The 25,307-nt window shown below is 48.9% G+C and overlaps 1 protein-coding gene across 3 annotated transcripts; it reads right to left on the reverse strand.

Moving 5' to 3' along the window:
* Positions 1 to 229: 229 nt before the first annotated feature.
* Ifnlr1 (interferon lambda receptor 1) lies at positions 230 to 24,859 on the reverse strand. Of its 3 annotated transcripts, XR_005974398.1 has the most exons (8): positions 24,726 to 24,859; positions 20,736 to 20,859; positions 12,340 to 12,515; positions 8,943 to 9,085; positions 5,044 to 5,203; positions 4,117 to 4,247; positions 1,862 to 3,137; positions 231 to 1,113 (listed from the first exon to the last, which is right to left on the reverse strand). XR_005974398.1 is itself a non-coding variant. In XM_041653182.1 (7 exons), exons 1-7 carry the CDS (start codon positions 24,781 to 24,783, stop codon positions 2,361 to 2,363), a joined length of 1,569 nt encoding a protein of 522 aa, XP_041509116.1. In that variant the 5' UTR covers positions 24,784 to 24,859; the 3' UTR covers positions 230 to 2,360. The 3 variants fall into 3 exon arrangements, 2 of the variants coding, with proteins under 2 accessions (XP_041509116.1, XP_041509118.1); XM_041653182.1 differs by having other exon boundaries at positions 230 to 3,137; XM_041653184.1 differs by lacking the exon at positions 12,340 to 12,515 and having other exon boundaries at positions 230 to 3,137; positions 20,776 to 20,859.
* Between the last annotated feature and the right edge of the window lie 448 nt (positions 24,860 to 25,307).

The raw sequence follows: 25,307 nt of genomic DNA on the forward strand, positions 1-25,307 counted from the left end.
AGAGCGCCACTTAGTGGCTGAGCTCTCCAGCGCCCGACCTTGGCGAGGATCAAGTCTGGAGGGCCAGGCACTGACATCAGAAGCTCCCTAGGGGTGTGGAGGCCTCATCCCCAGGGACCTGTTTGATTAATTTTGTACCTCAACTGGCTGCCCTTCTCCCTGCCTCAATTTCCCCTTCGTTATGGAGTCATCTAGAATCTGTACGCCCCAGACTCCTTTCTCTGGGTCTCCTTTTGGGGACTTGCCCTGCATCCCGAACAGCATCCCGAAATGTGTGTTAGTGTGCACCAATGACAGGTTTTCCTCTAAAAATAGATCTCTTTATTCAAGGGTCTTGGTATTATACCAACAGATATTAAAGCATTCTTTAAATAGGATATAAAACACAGTGAAAAATTCGACAGAAATATAAATATGTAAGAAAGGTGTATAGCCTCCGCATGCTGAAGCCACACACCATTGTGACCCAAGGCAATCACTTTGACCTCGACGACCTTGCCGTCCCCAGATGCCTGTACAGACAAGGCTATTATGCAAGTTAAGCACTGAGCACACATTCTGAACATCTACATGAATTCTCATGCCCTTTCCGTGGCCCACGGGCTTTTTGTCAATGACCTAATGGCTGAACGGAACTGGAATTTAGGATGACTGAAAGGCTCAGGCTAGACCAGAGAGTAAACTTTGGGAAATTGTTCTTTTAAACAATGAGATGGAAGATCAGAACGTGAGCACATAAGAAGCGGACAGCACTGGACCGACGATCACTTTGAAGGATTTCCGCCAGCACCTCCACGGAGTAGCTCAGCTGGGTCTCAGAAAGGACAGTAGCCTTGCTAGGGACATTTCCCGAGGCTGCTCCTGCACTGTGCCCTCCTTGAGCATGCTCATTTGTTCTTCTGGCTTCAGGGATGTGGCCAAGCTTCATTGCAGGGAAACCCCAGAGAGGTAGGTGGTGTGTGTGTGTGTGTGTCCCTGTCCCAGAGGTGGTGGCAAAGGCCTCCTGTCAGTGCAATGAGATCAGAAACTCTTGGGACCACGCGTATTACATCATTAGGACAGCTTTGCCAGGTAACTTCAAAGAGAGGATTGCCACGTTGTACCTCAGGCCCTCTGTTTGAAACAAGACAGCTATAAAGACAGAGCGTAGAGAACCTTTTGTGAACCCCCCTCCCGCCCCAACACACCTTCTATGCAAGGCCACTGTGTTTATATAGGCTCAGTGAGGCTACTGGCGTTGGAGGGAAAGAGCCTGGGCTCCTAGAGGCGTTGGGAATGAGTTGGAGAAACCCTGGACCAGATGCCCTTAAGGGTTGACCTCACATGTGTTCTGTAAAGCTACGGCTTTATGCCAGCCTCAAAGCCACACAGCATCATGGGTAACGTGGTCGTGGGGTCTTTTTGGCATCATGCAGTTAAGTACTAGTTAAAGGGCACCCCCAAAAGGACAGTCACCTGTTCCCAAAAGACACTGGTTTCTCAGACACTAAGACCTCATTATGACCACAAACAGTTAAAAAAAAAAAACTGTCACAAGGCCACCCAAAAGGGATATCAGGTCAGGAATGCATTTTCTGCCCTGCCCCAACAAATCTGGCCCCTGGAAAGTGGCCTATGTCCAAGAAGGAAGTAAAGTTGGCTGGGCTCTGGTTTCAGGGAGCCCATGACTAGAAGGTATGAAGGTGACAAGGAAGGATGGGGTGACCTAGAGGGTAGATATGTTGGAAGGTAGCTATTCTTGTCACTCTTGGCTTAGGGGCCTCTGGTGAGAGATGCCTATGGTCTCCGGGGAGTCTGAACAGAGGGAGGCTTCTAGCGCACAGACGGTACAAGTGACACAGGTGGCCCCAGCTACACATACCTGAAAACTCCCGAATCCTCACCATATCCACATGACAGCAGCAGAAGAGGAAACCGAGGCACAGAGATTAAGAGTGGCTTGCTCAGGTTACTACTGGTAAATGGCAGAGCTGAGATTTGAACCGAGGTCTGTTGTGTGCAATGCTATACATCACTTATGATCTAGGGCATGTCCATCCTTGGGGTCCACAGCCACCTGGCTTTACCTGTTTCACTTTGTCCAAGGAAGATGTTCCACAAGGTCCGCCTTCCCCGGGACAATGGGGACACTGGACATCAACGAGTCTCTGCCCACAGCTGCATCCCTCTCATGGGCCTCCTACAACTAGTGGGTCACAGGAAATGGTGACATCTTCCAGCTCAATCCAAATGATAGAGCCTGTGGGTGATCCACAAATAAGTGACCAGGACCTTAAATATCTCAGGAAGGGACCTGGAGATGTCTCTGGGAAGTACAGTAGAGGTAGCAATACCAGGCTGGACGGGCCACCAGGGCCAGCTCACCTGGCCATATAATCTCCCAGCATCTCATCCCTGACCTCTGTCCTCTGCAGGCTTGAAGTGTTCCAGCAGCTGGCGATGCTGCCCTTGGGTTCTGATTCCCAGCCATCTTCCTCTTCCTCCTCCTCTTCCTCCTCTTCTTCCTCCCCCTCCTCTTCCTCAGGGTGACTGCCCAAGGAGAAAGTCAGTGTCTGAAGAGAAACTGGGGGCTCCCCAAGAACCAGATCTCTCTTTGGGGATAAGGAATCCCAAACGTTCCTCCTGAAGAGTTCATCGTTTAGAAGCTCTTCCGCAGTGCCCAAGTCCTCAGAAAATGCCAGGCACGGAAGTGTCTCCTGGTGCCCGTCCCCACCAGGCTCTTGGTCTGGCTCTTTCTTGTCCAAACAGCTGGAAGATCCAGCATCGTCCTTAAGGGAGGAGTTCACCGTGCTGGACCAGCTCCTGTCTGAAGAGTCCCAGGTTGATGTGTCTTCGCTCCTTCCCGAGTCTACCCCAGACTCATCTGCCTCTGAATGCCCTATCGTCTGGAGCTTCTCCCTCACGAAGAGGGGCCGTTCCAGGTAGGGTTGGAGGCTGTCACTGTCATCTGTGTCCTCATCTTCATCCTCGGTGCTGTCCTCTTCTGGTCCTTCCTGTAGTGTGCCTGGGTCTCTGACTGGAGGGACTGGTCTGGTCTTTATGGTCAGTTCTTTCTGGGGACAGAGGACCAGGTCATCCGGGAACTCAGGTTCACTGGGAAGAAAGGCTGCCGTCGGATATCTGTATTCAGTAAAGTCCTGATGTAGAAAGAGAAGGGGGAGAGAAGGTGATTCGGGCTTTTTGAAACAGGCCTGGCTGAATCTGGGGCCCCCTGGCGATAGTCCAGAGGGGTTAAAGTGGAAGTCATTCCTTTAGGAGGCATTCCTAGAAAACACCAGGGCCAAGCGCAGTGGGGGAGGGACCATTCTCTAGCAAAAGCTTTCATTGTTCTGAGGAGCCTTGCACACATGCACACACGCCCCCTCAGAGCTACCCCACTGATGGGGGGGGGTCACCTGGGCTATTATGGGAGCTATAAGCAGTGTGGGAACTATCAGCAGAAGTGTGATCCTGCTGGTTGCTGTGAATAGGGAGCCTCGAGGTCAAAGCACTGAGCAGCAGAGGTCACTGCAGGTAACCTCTCCAGGTCTTTGAAACTACTCTCTGCTATGATACAGGGGCACAGTGACACGGGGATATAGGGAGTTCGGCCCTCAAAGCTTGTTACTCTCTGAGGACTTAGAGAGCCCCCCCCCCCGCCCAGTCCAGCTCTCCTTTCTGACCTCTCCAGGGCTCTCCCTTCCCCCAGCTAGCTCCTGGATTCCGAGAGAGGATCTAGCACCCCAATCTTGGCCAGGTGATGCTCAGCCTTGGTTAATTTGTAAACTAAGCATTTAGAGCCTTAAAAGATGCCCCCATCCATGCTTTCTCCCACCCCACATACTTCTGGCCCTCTCTCCTGGGTCTCAGGGCTGGGTGTTTCTCTTTGCACCTGACAAAGCCCTGGCAGAGGTGACGTGATTCCACGGGAAGGGACTTAGGCACGTCTCCCTGGTGGGCAGATTTGCTGGTGGGAGGTGGGAATTTAGACACCGAGACAAGACAGTCAATGTTTCGGTCTGGGCCAGTTTGATATTCTGTGTGAAGCATTGGAAACTCAGCCCCCCTGTTCAGATTCTCAACACCCCACTTCCACACCCCCCTCCACGCCCTCTATACGCCCCAGACGCGCCATACCAGTGCTTGAGGCCTCTTCACCCACTGAAACCAGGGGTCCCCTTCCAGTTTCTTCCAGATGACACCCGCTGCAGCAGCTGCTATCAGTAGAGGGGAGCCTAAGAGCAGGGTCAGGAGAGCCCAGATGGCCCCTAGGGAGGAGAGGACACAGAAACTGCAGATGGAACCATGGTCTAGTCCCCGGTGTGCCAGGTGCTTCCAGTGACCGTCCTACTCGCTCCTCAGGGGCATAAGCTCATTCTGGCGGAAGCCGAGGCTCAGAGAGGCCATGTAAACTACCCAAAGACACACAGTCAGTGTGGTAGAGCTGTAGTGTCCATAAGTGAGCACCTCTCGGTTTATACTTTCAGTAACTCTGTCACGAGACTTCTGAAGTCCCAGAGGGAAGTACAGCAAATTGGTATTTTGTCTGTGTTTTAACAAATAAAGCTTGCCTGAAGATCAGAGTGCAGAGATAAGGCACTAGAAGCCGGGCAGTGGTGGCACACACCTTTAATCTCGGGACTTGGGAGGCAGACAGATCTCTGTGAGTTCAAGGCCACCCTGAGTAAATGAGATTGAATCTGTCTAAAAGAGAAACAGAGCCCACACAAAGGAGACCCCAGCACTTGGGATCCCATGCCTTTAATCCCAGCACTAGGGAGGTGAAGGCAGAAGCGATATGGCTGGGTGGAGAGAGGAAGATAAAGTGGAAGGAGACAGGATCTCAGTGCAGTCTGAGGAGCAGTACAGTCTGAGGCAGTCAGTCTGAGGACAGGACCACCCTTTTGGTCTGAGCACTGGTAGAGGTAAGAACTCTAGTGGCTGACTGCTCTGCTTCTCTGATCCTTCAGCCTTCATGCCCTGGTAGCTGACTCTGAGTTTTTATTATTAATAACAATTAGAATCCATGCTATGGTCCCCACACCAGTGCCATTTTGCACTTACCTGGGTCCTCTAGAAAGATGCAGCTGGGTTCAGAGAAGGGGCTGTACTTGATCTCAGTGTGGGGATAGTAGGTCCTGGCGCTAAGGCAGTGACGTCCGTTAGCACCTTTCGGGAGAGGGATCTTCACAGGTTGGTCATATGAATTGGCAGAATACAGGGTCTGTTTGGAGAAGCAATCAACGGTGAGCATGCGCCAGCTGATGGGGCCATGTGGTGGGGTGGCCAGGTGAGACAGAGTGGGAACCAGGAACTTTCCTACGTTACAGTGCAAGCATCGGGGCTGGGGAGATGGCTCTGTGGTTAAGAGGATTGGCTGCTCTTCGAGAGATCCCGAGTTCGATTCCCAACACCTACATAGTGGCTCACTACTGTCTATAACTGTAGTTCTGCGGGATCAGGACCCCTCTTCTGGCGTGCAAATGAGTATGTGGACAGAAGTGGACAGAACACCCGTACAAATAAATAAATAAGTTTTTTTTTTTTTTTTGCAAACAGTGTGGATCAGGTAAACAAACACTGTTGCTCCAAACCCATCTTTATTAACACATAGGTAGAAGGTTCCTACAGAGAGATTAATGAAGTCTGTTTCTCTGGCCTCTCATCAGTCTGGACCCCTCTCTCCAAGGCTACAAGGGGTCGCAACAATGTATTCATGTGGTCCAATATTTTTGTAAATTTTCCAAACAATGTTTACACTCCTGGCATTAGAAAAGTGCTCAGCTCTCATTCCAAATCCCTGCCCATTCTGTCCCCTAACAGCAAAGGTATGGGATTTCCGGTAACGGAGTAAGGGGACGCCGAGTGGGCAGGTATGTGGTTTCTGTGCCTTTGCAGTTGCTTCTCAGTGTGAGTGAGTGCTGGAACTCCCTCTGGAAATGTCATTTCCAGGAATAGATACATCTTCAGCAATGGCACCCACTTCCCACCACAGGTGGGTGACAGGCCACACTGCCCAGGGGGTCCTTCAGTGGAGCAGAAGCAAAGTGACCAGGAGATTCTGGAAGCTGGTCTGGGATGTCTTCCTAACTGCTGAGAGTTCTCAGGTGTGAGCAGAGGATTTTGGTGCCCATTGAAACAAACGTTCACGTGTCAGAAAAACACTCAAATAAATAAGATTGCACTTCTGAGAATATCTTTTTTTCTGCAGGAAATCACACAAGGTAAAATTTGTCAAATTCCCTGGGTTTGTAGGACACAAACACAGAGAATAACTCCAAACAGATCAGTCTGCGGTGGTGGTTTGATGATTTGTGCACACCGTGTCCAAGGCATCTGGTCCTCACAAAGGCTGAAGGTTCCAGACAAAAGAGCATGCAGAATTGCCACCAGCACCACAAAGCAGCCTGGGAAAGACTGCGGGGGGGGGGGGCAGACTCCTCCACAGCCCCCACTGAGGGCGCAGCACTCAGATTCAAAGGACAGCTTGGGTTGCAGACCTGCAGGGCTCTGTAGAAGCAGCAGCACGTCTACAAGCACCGCGCAGACATTGCTCTGGAGAAGGCTTCACTGCAGATGAAGGGTCTGTGTTTTCCTGCAGCTACTGATCACTTTAATAACTGCCTTAGTTAGGGTCCTATTGCTGTGAAGATACCATGACCGCAGCAACTCTTACGAGGAAAACATTTAATTGGGGCGGCTCGCTTATAGTTTCAGAGGTTCAGTCTGTTACCAAGGTGGGAAGCATAGAGGCATGCAGGCAGACACGGTGCTGACTTTCTCTTGATATGCAGGCCACAGGAAGACAGCTGAAACACTGGGCAGTGTCCTGGGCATAGGAAACCTCAGAGCCCACCCTCACAGTGACACACTTCCTCCAACAAGGCCATACCCACTCCAATAAAGCCACACCTCCTAACAGTGCCACGCCCTATGAAATTATGGGGGCCAATTACATTCAAACCACCACACTCCACTCCCTGGCCCCCATAAGCTTGTAACAATATCATAATGAAAATGCATTTAGTCCAACTTCAAAAGTCCCCATGGTCTATCACAGTCTCAATAATCTTTTAAAACCCAAAGTTCAAAGTCCCTTCTAGATTCATGCAATCTCTTAACTGTAATCACATATAAAAAATCAAAATAAAAAAGCAGATTACATACTTCCAACATATAATGGCACGTTACCATTCCAAAGACAGGGAGGGGAGCATAGTAAGGAAATACTGGGCCAAAGCATGACCGAAAACCAGCTGGGCAAACTCCTAATTCTGCATCTCCATGTCTGATGTCAAACGCTCTGCAGATCTCCAACGCCTTTCAGCTTTGTTGACTACAGTACACATCTCTCTCTGTGCCTGGTTCCACTCCCTGTTAGCAGCTCTCCTCGGCAGGTATCCCCACAGCTCTGGCATCTCTAACGTCTTGGGTTCTCCAAGGCAACTCAGGCTTCAACTTCATGGCTTCACAAAATGGCCTCTCTGGGCCTCCCTCTATTCAGAGACACCCTGACACGTGCCTGGCCTCAGCAGCTTTCTTTAAGCACAAAGGGAAATCCCATAAACCATTTTTTTCCATCCTTAAATCTAAAGCCAGAACCATGTGGCCAAAGCTGCCAGATTCTGCAGCTTGCTGGAGCTGGAACATGGCCACCTCATTCAATTACATCTTCACGTCTTTTTGTCCTTCACTTTTTGTCCTTGGCTGTCCTGAAACTGGATCTCTAGACCAGGCAGGTCTCTAACTCAGAGATCCTCCCTAAATAAATAAATCTTAAAGAAGAAAGTCCAAGCTCTGTGGACACTTTCTACATCTTTGTTTCTTTTCAGCCGAATTTCCTTGTACAGACCATTGGGGTTCAAAAGCAGTCTGCTACTTGGGGTCGCTCCCATGTAGCTCACCAAGGCCTCGAAGGACTCCCATCGCCACTTGGGATAAGGGACATTCAATCACTGTAGGTTTAGATGCTGCCCTAGCTGCCCAGTGCAGTTCAAGGCAGAGGTGGGTGGCTAGTGAGAATGGAGATATGACCTGAATACAAAATGCTTATCAGTTTCCAAAGGCAGAGGAGAAAAAGAAGGCAAAACAGCGATTGTATTAATTCTGTGTTGGCAAGGCAATATGCTATGGGATAAAAGGCAGGCAGATCTCTGTGAGTTTGAGGCCAGCCTGGTCTTCATAGTGCTCTCTTGGTTCCCGCTCTTGCTCCAGCGATTAGACTCCTTTCCTGGCTGTCGGTGTTCTGTAAGTTTCCCCTAAAATAAATACCCTTTTGAATCCAAACTGGTGTGGGATTGTTTTGCACATTAATTTCTTGATCCTTTTGGAAGCTCCTTGATTACACTTCCTGTTTACTCACGTAATATTATTTCCCTTCTCAGGTCTTTGACGGGGTTGAAGACTAGATAGTCATAGTTACTTTCCTCTCATGATTTAGCCAAGCCATTTCTAATACAAGACTTAAGACACCTTGGGGTAGGATTAACTATTGAAACATTTAGCATATGTTTCTTGCTTGATGTTGTTCATATTGGTTGTAATTCTAGTTTTTATACTTGATATTTGTTCTTATTGTATATAGATTTGTATTAGGTTTAGAACTCTTATTTAGACAAAAGGGGGAGGTGCTGTGGAAATTCCTTCAGCCAATAGTCTTTAAGATACTGGCCCACTTTGGGCATGATCACATATACTATATATGCATATGTAAAAGCATGGGGGGGGGCTTTTTTGGCTGCTGGATTTGGTTCCAGTTTCCCGCTCATACAGGAGATTGCTGATCACTGCTTTTTCTGTGAGTTTACCCCTCAATAAAGAAACCTTTATTATACTCCATCCAGGGTGAGTGTGGGACTACTTCATTATAACCCGCGACAACTATGGTGTAGTGGAGGAAAGGGCAGGAAGCAGTGTGATAAGTGGGGAGGAGACCCCGCTTGCGACAGCACAGGGTTTCCTACCTTGTTTCCTTCGCCCTCCTTCCAGAATTCCACGTCATACTTCAGGTCCAGAGAGGGCACACAAGGCGGCAGCTGGTAGGTGGCGTTGACCCATAGGATCTTCTCCATTCGGGTGAACACAAGGGTGGGCGGGGCCAGCCCCACTGTCAGAAACAGAATAGGACCTGTCAATAACCTCTGGGGGCCCAGGTTCTATTCTCCAGTCTGCCTGCCCAGAGGGCAGTCTCATTAGCATTTTTTTTCAAATATCTGCTAAGCTGCAAGCTCCTCACAGCCCTTTTACTCGCTCCTCACTGACCCTGGGAGGGAAGCGCCACAGCCCCACTACGTGTGTGTTTATGTATGTGTTTGTGTGAGCACACCTGTGAGCGCGGAGGCCAGAGGCTCACGTGTGTCTTCCTCTGTTGAACTCCACCTTACCGTTTGAATCAGGGTCTCTCACTGAACCTGGGTCTCACTGAAGCATTTGACCGAGCTCTCTCCCCGGCCTTCACCAACTCATTTTTTTTTTTTAAAAAAAGAGCAAGACCCTAGAAGATATAACTTGCCAGAATACACTACTAGTAGTGGGTAGGTACTGGATGGGTCTCTGGATCCTTCTGACTTTAGACAAGTTTGGGCGAGGAAGGGTGGTCATGGGGGTTGGGGGCGATGGCGATGAACACCAAATGGTAACCTCACAAATCTTAGCTCTGTCTCTTGCTGTCCCAGAGAGACGGATTAGTCCAAGATGTCCAGAGAAAGCAACTCAGCACACTGTGCCTAGACATGACATTAGATGTCCCGTAGGGGTGACTCTTCAAGCAGCTGCAGAACCAAGATTCTCGAGATTCTTATATCTACAGCAACACGGCCATCTGGTCTTTTATGTATGGAATCAAAGAAAACTGTTGATGTCATTTCTGCTGAAATATGGAGGCTGGCAAAACTCCTTGGTTGCACTTGCATGTACTTCGGACCCATGTGAAGAAAGAAGCCTGCCTTGGAAGCCAGAGCTCCAAGGTCTCTGGGAGTCAAGGAGAATTGTCTCCAACTGTCAATCTGAATGACATTTGTTTGCCGGGCTGGATTTTAAAGCTGCTTTGGACCAGCGCCCCCATTTCCCTTGTTTCCTCCGTGTTTATTAGTGCTACCTTCTCCTCCCACGTCTTTTATAGGGAACAGAGATCATAGACTTCACCCTTTCCAGGTGGAGAGGACCTGTGCCCATAGGCTGTGCTGAGTGGATGGCATTGGAGCCATCATGGGACACTCTAGTTCAGACACCACCTGGGAGATCTTGGAATCTGAGTTGATGTTGTAATAATAGGCAACTTTGGGGGACCTTGACATGGGATGAATGAATTCTGAATTTGCAAAAGATGTGAATTTGGGGGTCAAGAGGAAAGCCTATGGCAGGCCCCTCCAAAGATGTTCCACTCTGATCCCTGGGTGCGGCCAAGCTGCTGTGTTGTTGAGTGGCAAAAGGAATTCCAGTTAAGGTTCAGAGCCATAAAGTGGTGAATTCATCATTGGGCCATGCAGATAGGTCCAGAGCTTTCCTGCTATTGGCAACAGAAAAGCCAGAGAAGAGGGGAGGGTGCTGAGATGCCAGCTATGCCTAGGACGCAGCTGTACCACTTCCAGTTAGAAGAAGGAGGTGATGGGAGTGTGAGGAGAAATGCAAGCGTCTTAGCAGCTTGGAGAGGCTCCTAGCTGGTAAACAGGGAGGGGTCAGGGACCCCAGCCTGGCAACTGGAATCAGCTCAGAAGTTCATTTTGCCCTGGGCTTCTAAGGTGAGGCCTGGATAGAAGGGCAGTGAGAGGCAGAGGGGCCCTTGAGCTCCCTGGATCTCCAGCCCAGAGAAGCCAGTCTGGCTTATTTGTCTTATTCCAGTCACTATCTGGAAAACGAAGGATTATGTCTGATGAATTTGTGACATTAGAGGTTGCCCTATGCCCCACATGCACATATGCATACATGCACACACATGAACACATATTAATACATACACATATTTCTGCTCTTGATTAAGGTATTATGTTTGTGCAGCCCATTAAAAAATGTAATGTATAATTAAGAAATATAGGTTAATAGAGACTCATCTGTGATAGTCAAGCTTTTAGTTATGTTACTTAGGTTTTCTAGATTTTTGAGATATAGTTCAGTTAGATAGATAATTTTCAAACCTTTCAGAGACCTACGGAATATGACTTTTAAAATGTTTTAAGAACTTAGGACTATTCATGACAATGAGACATATCTGTTCCTGGCAGCACCAATCTGCTTCAAGAGGATGATGGGCTTTGAAGAGGCTCCTTATAAAGTTTGTTAGCTGCTTGGGCAAGAAACTGCTCTTGCCTAAACTGCTTGACTGAACTTTAAGACCCGTAGAAGATAGTCCTTTGGGGTTCCTGCTTCATGAAAGAGTCAGACATTCTGCAGGACACAGAGGAAAGCAACTGATGGACATGGCCATCACAAGGCAGAACAGATCTTCAGATTTTCTGCTTCATGGAAAAGTCTGCTGGACACTATGGGCCAGTGGGCTGAAGACGGATGCCCCAACAGTACAGAAGAACTTTGGGTGACTGTCCAGGCAGCGAAATGTCTCTATCAATTCTATAGTTTTGGAAGTTGCTTACAATGCACTTCCTGTTAACTTAGATAAGATTATATCCTTCTGGAGTCTTTGATGGAGATGAAAAAAGATAGTTATAATTGTAGTTTTCCTTAGTTATGACAAAAGATAAAGTAGATATAAATATTGTAACAAAAGATAAAGTAGATATAAATATTGTAACTGCTTGATACATGTTTTGTTATATGTAATTTTACTATGTTAAAGTTAAAACCTTCCTTTTTATTTTAACAGAAAAGGGGAAATGATGTGGGAAGTCCTTCTGTATATGTGTTGCTTTTATTGATTAATGAATAAAGCTTTTTTGGCCAGTGGCTTAGAAGAAATAGAGCTAGGTGGGGAAACTAAACTGAATGTTGGGAGAAGGAAGGCGGAGTCAAAAAAAAAAAAAACCCACCATGGAGCTGCCAGAGGGGAAAGAGACAAGCTGCCAGCTGGAACCATGCAGGTAGGCCACGAGCCTCATGGTAAAATATAAAATAATAGAAATGGATTGATCAAAGATATAAGACATAGCTAGCAATATGCTTAAGCTATTGGCTAAACAGTGTTGCAAATAATATAGTTTCTGAGTGACAATTTTGGGTCTAAGCAGCCGGGAATGAACAAGCAGCCTCCCCCAACAAGTGTGTGCCCGCATGTGGCAGAGGCCAGAAAATGGCGTCAAATCCCCTAGAACCGGAGTTATAGTCTCTTATGAGCTGCCTGCTGTGGGTACTGGGAACCAAACTGTTCTCTGCAAGAGTAGCAAGTGTTTCTTCAGCCTTGGCACTCACCTTGAAAAAAGTACTCCAGGTACGGGGACACCGCCCATGGGGACCTGCCACGCGCAGACACCGCCCGCACTTGCCCCCTGAACTTTCCGTACAGATCCTGGTTCTTCAGGCACATCATGGGACACACCAGAGCCGTGGTGCCTGCGCACTGCTCCACTTTTCGCCAACGATCGGAGCTGGGGTAGTTGAGGGGAGACAGAAGAGGGTGAGCCATGGACTCACCTCTGGGTTAGAGGACCTACCCACTATATATCCCACCCTTCAGCCCGATGCCACTGGTGCATCTGCCTGTCCATCTGCTCAGCCGGGCATACCCCTGGCAGACAAGTGTGCCTGGGAATCCCGTCTCTGCCTTGGCTATCTCTGGGTCCTTCCACAGGGCGCTGCCCCTCAGTCCCAGTTTCCCATTTGCAGGGCCGCCTCACAAGGCGATGGTGGAACCGCTATCGCGAATATCAGTGGATACTCTCCGTGTGCTATTTGCTCGGGCATCTGAAGGTCACCAGCTGTAGGTCAGGGGCCATGTTGGGTGCTGAGTGAGTGTCAGAGGGTTTCATGTGACTGCCACATCCTCAGAACACGGATATCTAAAGGTGATTTATGCCCAGGCATTATCCCAGGTACCAGTGACTCAGCAAAGCATGGCCAATGAGGTTCTGCCCCAGGGAGGTTCTCAGAGCTGATGGGAGGGAGCAGGGAACAATCATCACACCCACAAGGTAAATCCAGGAGCTAGTAGTTGCAGTGATAAAATGATAAAAACAAAACAAAACATAGCGACTGCTTTCAAAGGGCAGCTGAGAAGAGGCCAGGGAGATGGTGCTCCCCAGTGAGGAGGAAGAAGAAACCAGGTGACGGGGTGAGAGAGCAAGAGGCCGAACAAAGGCCTGAGATGCAGTGCTGGGTAGCCCTTGCCAGCTCTACAAGGTAGGATCACCCAGGAAGAGGGAACTTGAATTGAGAGAAATGCCTCCATCAGACTGGCCTGTAGGCAATGATTGACGTAGGAGTTCAAAGCCTACTGTGGGCGGTGCTGCTTTTGAGCGGGTGATCCTGGGCTGTGTAAGAAAGCCAACGGAACAAACCGTGAGGAGCAAGCCAGTCAGCAGCACTCCTCCATGGTCTCTGCTTCGGTTCCTGCCTCCAGGTTCTGTCCTGCTTTGAGTTCCTGCCCCAACTTTCCTCAGTGATCAACTGTGATCTGGCCACGGAAGCCAAACAAATCCTTTCCTTCTCAAGTTGCTTTTGGTCATGGTGTTCATTGCAGCAATGGAATGCACACAGGGACATGTGGGAAGGAGTTTGGCATAGCCAGAGAAACGCAAGGGAGACAGGGAGGTGGCAGGTTGGGTGCCTTGCAGGTCTTGGTTAGGAGTGTGAATATATCTGTATCTATATCTATCTATCTATCTATCTATCTATCTATCTATCTATCTATGCGATGGGAAGTCACTGGCTGCTTACATGAGGTCTGCTGTGGTTTAAAGAAAGGGATGCTGGAGTTCAGACCCCAAAGTGATGCCTTCTGGGTATTAAATCATGAGGACAATATGGCTAGTAAGGATGACCTTCTAAAATGGCTTCAGAGAGCTTCCTAGGCACCCTGCCTCTTTTCACATGAGGACACAGGGTTGGCATCTCTGCCATATAAGGATGCAGGAGAAGGCATGATCTCAGAAGTGTCCCTCTCCTGATGCCAGGTCCGCGAGTGACTTGACCTTAGACTTCTTGGCCTCCAGAAACACGAGAAATAGTTACTGTCTTGAACTTACACAGACTAAGGTATTTTGGTAGAGCACAGTGAACAGCTGAAGTGATCTAACTTACATTTTTAAAAGGTCACCGTTGGAGCTGGCAAGACGGTCCCGCAGGTAAAAGTGCTTGCCATGCCGCAGTGGCCACCCAAGTTTGATTTCTAGAACTCAATAAAGGTGGAAGTAGAGGCCGGGTGTGGTGGTGCATGCCCTTGATCCCAGCACACAGACACACAGACCATGAGTTCGAGGCTAACCTGGTCTACATAGAGAGTTTCAAGCCAGCAAAAGTTAAATAACAAATAAACAAATTAGTAAGTAAAACAAAACCCAGTGCACACATGTACCAGCATGTGTGAGTGCGCACCGGCACCCACACATGATTCCAAGAAAACTGACTCCACAGAGTTGTCCTCTGACCCCTACACATGTGCATATGCACATAACAGCCATACATTCAAACGTCTTCTCAAAGACGCCTCAGAGCAGTGTCAGGGGCTGCAGCTGCGGCAGAGCAGGTGACAGAGAAGGCGAGAAGAGGTAGATCCGGGATATGCTTTGGGAGGTATAGCCAGTCAAATGTGCTCAGAGCTTGCGTGTGGAGTGAGAGGGGTGGGAAGTGAAGCTGTTCCTGGGTTTGAGGAATGAGTCATGGGAGAATGGAGAAGCTGAGTTAGGATGCTGGAGGACAGCGACACCAACGGGGGGACCAGATGTTCAAGACCTGAACCTATGGGGGACATTTCTCAAACTACCACAGAGGGTGATTCTGGTGAGGTCCCAGACAGAAAGAACACTGTTATGTTACTGTAATCCCAGCACTTGGGAAGTAGAGAACAGAGGATTGGGAGTTCAAGGCCATCCTTCACTACTTAGTGCCTTCAAGGCTAGCTTGGGCTACATGAAATCCTGTTTCAAGACACATGTTCTAGAGAGAACACCAACATTGTGGTGGGGAGATCCTTTGATAAAGAATTCATGGATTTTGGGGCTGGAGAGATGTCTCCGTGGTTACAAGCACTTGCTACTCTTGCAGAGGACCCAAGTTAGGTTCCCAGCACCCACATGGCAGCTCATAACCATCTGCAACTCTAGTTCCAGGGGAAACAATGTCATTTTCTTGCCTCCAAGGGTACCAGGGCACCGAGGGCACCGCACTGAAGTTCTTACATACATGCAGTCAAAACACCTACACAAGAAATCTCTTTTAAAAAGAATTCACGGGTGGAATTAATGGATGTGATGAGCTCCCTCGACAGAAACCAGAAGTAGAGGTGGAATTTACTCCAGCAGAGCCATTGCCAGCGTTGACTGACGGGGATAGAGACTGGAGAAAATGGAGCAAGCTGACCAGAGGGGACAAAAGAGCTATTTATATGTCAACTCACATAGGACAAGGGAAGATGGGGCATGAAGATGATTGAGGGATCCACAGTGGGGTGAAGACAAGGGTGTCTTCACAACTGCTGGGACATGGTTCTCTCGGGGATTGGGCTGCTGGGCTGCTTTACAGGGAAAAGGGGAGAGTCCTCCAGGCTGCTGGGTTCAAAATTCACAGTTGCCACTCTAGTGGTCCCAGGGCCAGAACTCTGAGCTAAAAAGGATAGTTTCTGGGGTCTTAAGGGAACCAGGCACGGTGGAGCACACCTGTAATCACAGCACAAAGGAGGCAGAGACAGGAGGATCATTGATGTGGGAGTGTCTATCTATCTGTTGCTTTCATTGGTTAATTAATAAAGAAACTGCTTGGCCTTTGATAGGACAGAAGGTTAGGTAGGCAGAGTAAACAGAACAGAATGCTGGGAGAAAGAAGCCGAGTCAGGCAGTCGCCATGACTCTCCCACCCAACACAGATGCAGGCTAAGAGCTTTTCTGGTAAAATACCTCGTGGTGTTACACAGATTATTAGAAATGGGTTAGATCAATATGTAAGAGCTAGCCAATAAGAGGCTGGGACTAATGGGCCAGACAGTGTTTAAAAGAATACAGTTTCCATGTAATTATTTCAGATAAAGCTAGCCGTGCGGGCGGCCGGGTGCCAGGAACATAGCCCACCGCTCCTATTACAACAGATCATGAGTCCCAGGCTAGCCTGGGCTACATTGCGAATTCTAAACCAGTCAGGAATACCTAGGGAGATCCTGTCTAAAAATACCAACAAAGTTGGGCATGGTGGTAGATGCCTGTAATTCTAGTATTCGAGAGGTAGAACAAATTTGAAGCCACCCTGAGCTACCTAGTAAAACCTTGCCTCAAGAATCAAACAAATGGGGTGGACTGGAGAGACAGCTCAGCAGTTCCGAGAGGACCTGAGTTCAGCTTACAGCTCCCCTATCAGACAGCTCACAATCATATGTAAATCTATCTTCAGGACACCCAATGCCCTCTTCCGGCCTCTGTGAGTACCTGCACACACATGTACATATGCACATGTACACACGTATACACACGTACACACACACACAGACACACACACACACTTCTTTTGTTGGTTTGGTTTTTTTGAGATAGTCTCACTACGTAGTCCTGGTTGTCTTGGAGCCAACTATGTAGACCAGGCTGGCCTTAAACTCACAGTGATACACCTGCCTCTGCCTCCTGAGTGCTGGGATTAAAGGCATGTGTCACCACACCCAAAAATAAATCTTTTTAAAACAATCAAAGAAAAAAAGAGAAACTTTACCAAAGGTTGCCTCGCCAGGTATGACTGGAGTCACCTTCCTGACCACCCCCCCCCCCCAACTGCCATGCCTACCTCACACCAGCTCCACCCCTTCACTTTAGAAGCGAGTGACTGTATCTGGTTTCTGAGGTCAACTGCTGGGGTCATTTTGCCTCAGTGTGAGTGACATTCCAGGTCACACCCACACCTGACTGAGATACCGTGTAGGCAGAACTTTGGACTGACCGTGCGTGCCAGAGAGAGGTGAGACCTTTGGGGCTCTTGAGACACAAGGGATCCGAGGAGAACGTGAGTTTGGGGAGTACCGACAAGAGGACGCAACAGCCATAGCAAATGGACACACATCCCCAACTGGGAACAACCCAAAAATCCAGGGAGGGGAAATGGAGAATCAAGAACAAGTACAGCTGAGACTGGAGAACTACACAGCGGTGAAAGAGAAACAAAGGATGCGTGTAACCATGCGGGAGAATTCCAGAACGGCGGTAAGACAAGCCAGCCAGGCCCAAAAGGGGACACACTACACAAACCCATTTTCTGTTTGGGGAACGGGATGCTATACTGTAGTTCAGCATGGTCTGCATTCACCTCACACTCAGAACAGCTCTGCGTCAACCTCCTTAGTTCCTGGATTACAGGCCTGCAACACCATACCTGGCCACGAATCCACTGATACCAACCTTGGGAACACATGAGGTTAACCCACAGTGTCAGAGGCAGCTGAGTAGCTAACTGTGCACCCTGGGGGTGGGGTCTGAAATGCCGAGTGACCCGAGAGAACCTCTGCGGCGAGTGGAAATGTTTCATTCCTTCGCTGCAGGGTGGTTACACGCACGCATCCATGTCCTACTAGCATGCAAATTCTAACTCAAAAGTGCTGATGTAAACAGAAGACATGAACTCAACAATAAAAATAGCACTAACAGATAGACCTTAAGGAGAACTACAACCAAGATGGCTCAGCTGGGGAAGAGCTTGCTGCACTGCCACACCTGGGGACTCCAGCTCAATCCCTAACCACGTGCAGAGAGAGAACCGACCCCATGAAAAGTCCTCTGACCTCTGACCTTTACCCACAGCCGTACACACATCATGTACACCCAACACGTACATACACCTAATTGTTGTAAACCCCCACTTTTCATTTAAGAGAAACAGGGGAATGTTGTAAAAGTAAATCTGTTGGTCTGGCCTATCACCTGGGTACCCTGTCCCTTTAAGAGACAAGGCTCGCCCACCCCAATCCCCCCCTTCCAGCTGAGGCATGGGGAGCTGTCCTTCAGGAGAGGAAGCTTCTGCCTCTCTCCCTTCTCCCCCACTTCCCTTGCCCGATTCTTTCTTCTCTTTCTCTCTCTTTTCTTCCCTTCCCCACAGAATAAACTCTATACCCAAGCTCTCTCTGCATGGCATATTTGTCTGTCTCCCACCCAGCTTTGGGTCACCTGCCAAGGCCCCTCATGGGACCAGACCTCCAGTCAGCTGCTTCATGAATGTTAAGGCTAATAAATAAACATTTAAAATGGCGAATAAAGCCTGGCAGAGATGGCGCACGCCTTTAATCCCAGCACTTGGGAGGCAGAGGCAGGCGGATCTCTGTGAGTTTGAGGCCAGCCTGGTCTACAGAGCTAGTTCCAGGATAGGCTCCAAAGCTACAGAGAAACCCTGTTTCAAAAACCAAAACAACAAAACAAACAAACAAAATGGTGAATAAACTAGAATATGAAATCACACAAAATTAAAAACAATCAATAACAAAATCTATATCATTTGGAGAACAGCACACAGACAAAATATATATGCATAAATAAATAATAGAATGTTCTAGAAGAAGATACTTAAGGCAGCAAAAGGCCATCAAACATGGAAATGCTAGGAGTCCCTGAAGAAGAAAAATTAAAGCAAGAGAAAAGAATATGAATGACTAAAAAAAAATTCCTGAAATAAAAAAAGAGTTGGAACCAGATATTATTAGAGATTTTGATCACCTAAAGACATCAGCTCAGAACCAGTGACAGACATCAGCACGGTTCTACAAAATTAGCAGATTCTAGGGCAGGGGTTTTCAACCTGTGGGTCTAAGACCATTGAAAACACAAGTATTTACATTATGACTCATAACAGTAGCAAAATTACAGTTAGGGAGTAGCAACAAAAATATAGGGTTGGGGTCACCACTATCGTATGAAAGGGTCGCAGCATTAGGAAGCTTGAGCACCGCTGGTCTAAGTACGGGAGGCTGTACTACAGACTTCGGGATAAAGGAAACTGAGAATTGAGTATTTATAGGTTCTCTGAAAGCTTCCTCTCTCGTGACCACGACAAATAAGATTGTAGAAGAAAAGAAAGAAATGTGGTCAACAGGAAGGGTTAAACAAAAACCCACAAAGAACCAAATCTAGGTGGAAAGTGTCGGGGTGAACGGATGCATCGGTCCTGTGACTGGGCGTGGGGAGATCCCCACTGCTGTAATGTAGTGTTTATCTCATGGAAACATCCCGTTCTACTGGGCGTTTCTACCTGTGGATTATCATGAAGACGATTTCTTCCTAAGTTGTACTGTCTAATTGATAATAATAATATTAGTTTAAATAGAGTTTTGGTGATTGAAAATAAACATAAGGCAATGTCATAAAGCTAGGGCACTGCATAGATTGCAGTCAGGTTAATGAGGAAGGAAAACAGCTGTGTCCCAGGAGCCAGGCTGGCTTGAATTCTTTCAATCTTGATGTTGGAAGATGCATTCACCGGTTTCAGAGTGCATCACAGTGAAACAAAGCCTTAGGATGACCTCAGGTTAGATTAAGAGGTTTTGATAATTGCTTTGAGGTAAGGGATCAAAAAACAAAGCAGCCCAGTTATTACTAGCTGACGTACTTTCCTTTGGAGGGCTGACTGGCGATCAAAAATGATGATTAATTCTTTGTACCTATTTCTGCCCTCAATATCCTGATATAAAATATCCGTTGATGAGTGGGTACGCACCCTGAAGATTTAAAGTAGAGCTGACTGTTTTGCACGTATGAAAGTTTACGATTATGATTCCTTGAAGATTCCTTATAAGATTACCTTTCAAGGTAAATAATAAAATGATTGCTTCTTTCTTTGTAACCACAGAAACACAGCCTGCCAGCAAAAGAACTGACTAAGAAAAATACCTTGCTTGCTTACACTCTGTTGATCTATAACAAGTTGCTTGGGTATAAATGGACGTGGGTTCTTGGGGATAATTTGCTTTTCATCTGTAATACGTAATGCGTTTAATCATGTAAGGGAAATGAAAGACATGTTTCTTACTTATATTCATTGCAATCATTCCCTAGAAAAGCAGAAAGAGAATGTAACCACATTGTAATTTCTGTACTGCCTGAAAGAGTTTGTGGGGATAAACCAGCTGCAGAGGAAAAATAAAGAATCGGAATATAGAAGAATAAAGAAGGAAACCAGCAAGAGACTGTGAGCGTCTTTTCCCTTACCCCATCAGGTAAAAAGGCCATAATAAGCTGACTCTGTGGATTCCCTCTGAGCCCCCAGGCAGCAAAAGAAGATGTAATCTTTCAGGTTCTACTCTCGCTACCATGCCTCCTCCACCATCCTGGACTTCTCTGGAACACTAAGCTGAAATAAACTCCTTCTTCCCTACATTGCCTTGGCTGTGGTGTTTAACACGGCAACAGAAACGTGGCTAAAACAAAGCCCACGTGCTTCTGTCCCCTGGTGTCTCAACCCTCACAGCTCCACCCAAGCCGGACTCCACCCCATCTCCAACAAGCCTATCAATGATCTCCCCTACCCTCTGACCTGCAAGAGTCCCTCTCTAAGAACCTGCTAGGTGCCATCTCCCAGAGACCCAGAGAACTTCCGAATGCTGACACCTGGAACACAGAGAGCCCAGGGAAGCCCCTCCATCCCTCACCCACTCTTCCACCTCCCCATCCATCAGCACGGAGGTGCCCCTATACCCTTGGTAGGTCACGAAATAGGTCACGTTCGGAGGGTTACCAAGCCCTGGAAGCCACGTCAGGTACACAGTGAAGTTCTCGGAGAGCAGTGTCACGTTTCTGGGTGGGGCTAGACGGAACCTTCCTGTGGGAGAGAAAGAGGTCGTGAAGCCTGGAGCTCTTGGCTAAGCTGAGCGTATACGGCAGGAGTTCAGTTCCTTGCCACCTGTAAGGGCCAGCACCTGCCAACTGCTGCATTGCAACCCTTCCTCTCTCCAGCCCTCAGTGTCCCCTCTGTCAAGAGAGCTGCCTGTGTACTCTGGCACCCAAGGGTGGGTTCCACTTAGTTGCCATGGGGCAGGAGCCAATGAATGGTCTCATACCCCTCCTGGACACCGAAAGATTCTTGTAGCAAGCATTGTTTTTGATGGTATCTTTTTAAAACTTTTAATTTATTATCAGTATATGTGTATATGCATGTACGTGTGTTTCTGCACGTGTGACATGTATCTGTGAGTATGGATGTGTGCATGCCATGTCACATGTATCGAGGTCAGAGGACAAATTTGGGGAGTTGGTTCTCCCCTTCTACTATGGGTCTTGAGGACTAAACTCAGGGCATCAGGCTTAGACGCTACGACCCACCAAATCGTCTCTGTTGGGTTCTCCCTGTGGCCCCAGCGTCTGTCTGGAATGGCCTCTGAGATACAGTGCACGTATAATACATGTGTGTTGGGTGAATGGATCTTACTATAATCTTAAAAGGCCCCTCATGGGTCTGCCTGCTGATGGAGCAGGATGGATAAGGTGAAACTTGCTGCCTTGGTGGTAGGGACAGAGCTGTCCAAGGGACCCACCAGAGCTGACCCTACTCAAACCTTTCCACCCTACCACCGCACCCCCTAGGGTTTGTTTATTTAAGTGGACCACTCGGGTATTTGCCCACGAACGCAAGGTGGTCCCCAGACCTTATACAGTTCCCTTATACAGTGTATAAGCCGCTTCCCTTTCTGCGAGATCTGTTGTACTCCAGCTTCAAACAGGGGACAACCCTCCCGCCTCATCACACCCTCCCCGCTCAGGAGCCGTGGTCTTGTTTCTGCCTGCAGATACTGGGTTTGCACTTTTCATTGAAGAATTAGTCTTGGCTCTCCCTAGGGCACCACAGAGAACACAGGGCCAGCACTCAGTGCCAAGAGGATGGTCAGGTGGGTCTAAAGTAGGCACCACAGGAGATTTGCCAGGATCAACGGATTTCTCCTGTGAGGGGCACCTGGCTGTTGCCTGGATGACAGGATCCTAGGCACTCTGCCAGGTACAAGAAGTGCCCTGCGTGTTCTGGTTACAACAAGAAATGCTTCCCAGAGGCTCATATTTTCAATGTTCGATCCCCACCTCTTAGTGCCATTTTGAAAGCCGTGGCACCTGTAGGAGGTGGAAGCTGCCTGGTGGGATAGGTAAGTGGGGGTAGCCTTCTGAGCAATATGCCCAGCCCTGGTTCCAGTCTGTTCTCTCTGATTTCGGTCCACATGAACAACCCTCACTGCGTGCTCTGCCTGCCACAGATCAGAGTCACTTTGCCATGGCTTTCTAGTCACGATGGCCGTTGACCCTCTGAAACCCTGAGTCCCAACACACCCTTCCCCCTTTAAGTGGGGTGTTTGGTCACAACCATGTAAAGGAACCAATTCACGGAGAAAGCCGCCCTGGAAACACCCTAGCCAGCTCCCTTGCAGTGTCTATGGATGGGGTGGTGACACTCCCTCCTGCTGGAATCCCCACTTCAGATCATCCGTGTCCTCTTCCGTCCACCCTCCGCATGCGCACACGCAAGGGTTAAAATGAGAGTTCCACCACTTCTGCCTCCTGCTTCATCCTCTCAAGGTTTCCATCTATCCTACTCCAAGGAAACGCCAGAGCCTTTCCTGGAACCTCCAACAGGCCCCCCAGTATGACCTCTCCTTGTTTTCCCCTCTTCTTCCAGGAGCAGGCTGGCTTGTTCCCTGCTCTGAGCCTTTGCACATGGTGTTCCCAACATGCAGACATCCCTTGGCTTCTATCACATTCCTCTGATGACACTGTCTCTCTGTGATGTGTTCCCTGGCCACCTTTTATTGACCTCTCCCCACCTCCTCTTTCACAGGTAAGCAGCTATGCTAATTAACGTCAGCTGATTGTTCCATGTCAGGGCTTCCTGCCCTTGCCCTGCCTAGAATAAAGTCCATATTCCTCATCTGGTGTCTGAGGATTTATCCGGGTGGCCTGGCTATCAGGCTGAAGTCTCACAAAGCTTCAGGTCCCATGGTTTAGATGTCTTTGAACCTTGGGGTCTTGGGGTACCTGGAGCTCACCATCTACTCTCTGAAAGATTCTATTCAAATGTCACTTCCCCCAGGTAGCCTGCCTGGCCATCTCTAAGAGGAGACAGGGTGATGACCACAGAGCAACAACAGCCCCTTTCATATTAGGTTGTCACTTCCAGTTAGCTGAGCTGAGCACTCCGTGAGTGGTTCAGGAGCTTCACAGCACAGGCGGGGGAACCAAGGCCCTCTTGACACTCCAAGGTAGATCAAGCCAACTCTCAGCTCTGTGCTCTGGGCTTACTTCCTCCTCCAGTATATCCTGGGCTCAGTCGTATTTTTCTATTGGTCACTTTTAACCTTTATTGTGTGTGTGTGTGCACGCGCGCATGCATATGAGTGTGTCTTCTGTATCCCAGGCTCAATCAAATCTGTGGCGATCTTGACACAGCCTTGAGTGCTAGGGTTGCAAGCATGCGCAATCACACCTGTTGATCACTTTAACTCACTCTTCCTTGGTGTGACGCTGAACAAACAGAAGCAAAGTGGTTCCATCTCCTGCCCTGGGGGAGCTTCTGGTCCCAGGGAGAATTCCGGCAGGTGAGTCACCACGGAGACCCAGACAAAGTAATCCCAGCTCTACCTGATGTCTCTCGGCTCAGCCCAAGCCTCAGCTGCCTCCTTACCTCAGGTATTTCAGACCCGGATGTGGGTGCCTGTTTCGATCCTGTCCTATGCCCTGAAGTCGGATGGCTGAGACAGAGCTACTGTCGTTAACCCGTGCTGGTATCTCGCAGGAGGCCAGTCTGTGCATAGGCTTATTTTTAAATGGCTTTAGTTTTAAGCCATTCATGAGCAGGACAGCAGCCCAGAGAGAAAGTTTGTGTTGGGGATAGCTGTGAGAGGGCTCAGGGCATGAATAGCACTGATCACAGGCACACCCAAGGCTCAGGCTAGTTCGACTCCCTTCAATTCACTCCTCTGTCCTGTGTGTCCCCCCTCTCTGGGGTACATCTAAGGCAACCTCTTAAGTACTCTGAGACTCAACTTCCCCCACCTGTAAATGATGACTATCTGCCTCACAGGCCAACTGGACTGCAAACCTTAATAAGAACACAGTGCCCAGCATAAAGAAGCAACTAAAAATAACCCAAACTGTTAGGATTGTTTGCTTAGTCTAAGAACCCTTCCAGCCCTTTCTATCGCGAGTCTAAGACTCTCAGGTACACACATGGCTACCGAGAGGGGTTATCTGGGGAGATCAGTGGATAGTTGGGGTCCTGGCCCGGATATTTTGTGCGCTGCCATCTTATTTACCAGCAGAGAGATCGAAAAAGAAAAAGCCCTGTAAAGAGTCTCATGGCAGGAACCAGACCATCCACAGCAGGGCCTCCCGGAGCGGGGGGTTGGGGGGGGGCGTTTGATCCGCACTCAGGGGAAGGTGAGGGCAGTTCCCGCACGCCCTATTTATAAGAGTCAATCAGGTAATCACTCTGGAATTCGGTGAACAAATCCAGTAAACGTTTCAGATATCTCCCGTCTTGGCCTCCCGAAACCCAGCTCCCTTCTTCCCGGAAAGGCCGCTCAGTTTAGGATTGTTTCATTTTGGGACCAAGCAAACCCGCGGCGGGAACATAAGGTCCCTGAGGTCCCGGGGTGGCCCAGCACCCACATCCCAGCTCGGGACCTCGGGTGGGTGGTCCGTGCTTACCTGGGACGCTCTGCAGCAGGCAGAAGAATAGGGGCGCCCACCGGCTGACCTGCCACATCTCGGTCGCGGGGGTCTCCGCGGTCCGCCGCCCTCAGCCCGCGGCCCGCCGCCGGCCACCAGGCCCAGGGCGGCAGGTGACTAAGGCGGCGGCCCAGGGAGGCGGAGCCTCGGGCGGTGCCTGTGGCGGGGACGCACCTGGGGCCGCCCCGCCTCCCCCGCCTGAGGTCCTCGCCGTGGGTGGGGATAGGAGTATTAGTTCATTTTCTGTAAATCAGGCAAGAAATCCAGTTCTGGGGTGGGGTTCCAAGGAAGACTAAGTAATCAGCACCCAGAACAGAGTTCGAGGTCACCGGTACTTCTCTTTTCCTGCAGGGGGAGCCGGGGAAGGCACCCAGCGCGTCCTGCTTTTCTTCCCGAGTTTCTGCAGGAATTCAAGGCCGGAGTGTTATTGGAATACTCCGCTCTAGGGACTTTGAAGAGGCTGTCCTTCCGAATCAGGACACAAGTCACAACGCAGGCTGTTCAGTCACTAACCAGAAAGGACATCGTTAAAAGCTTTGTTTTCTAGCCTAGAACAGGGAA

Source organism: Microtus oregoni, unplaced genomic scaffold (genome assembly GCF_018167655.1).
Source record: "Microtus oregoni isolate MIOR12 unplaced genomic scaffold, Mior012 000005F_ref0000423, whole genome shotgun sequence".
Taxonomy (NCBI): Eukaryota; Metazoa; Chordata; class Mammalia; order Rodentia; family Cricetidae; genus Microtus; species Microtus oregoni.

Excerpts from the sequence above, each read along its gene's own strand:
- Ifnlr1 (XM_041653182.1), bottom strand. The coding sequence starts at position 24,783 with ATGTGGCAGGTCAGCCGGTGGGCGCCCCTATTCTTCTGCCTGCTGCAG. Across the intron at positions 20,860-24,725 it reads CCTGCTGCAGAGCGTCCCAG|GAAGGTTCCGTCTAGCCCCA; the intron begins GTAAGCACGGAC and ends TCTCTCCCACAG. Across the intron at positions 4,248-5,043 it reads CATCTTTCTAGAGGACCCAG|GGGCCATCTGGGCTCTCCTG; the intron begins GTAAGTGCAAAA and ends TCTCCTCCCTAG.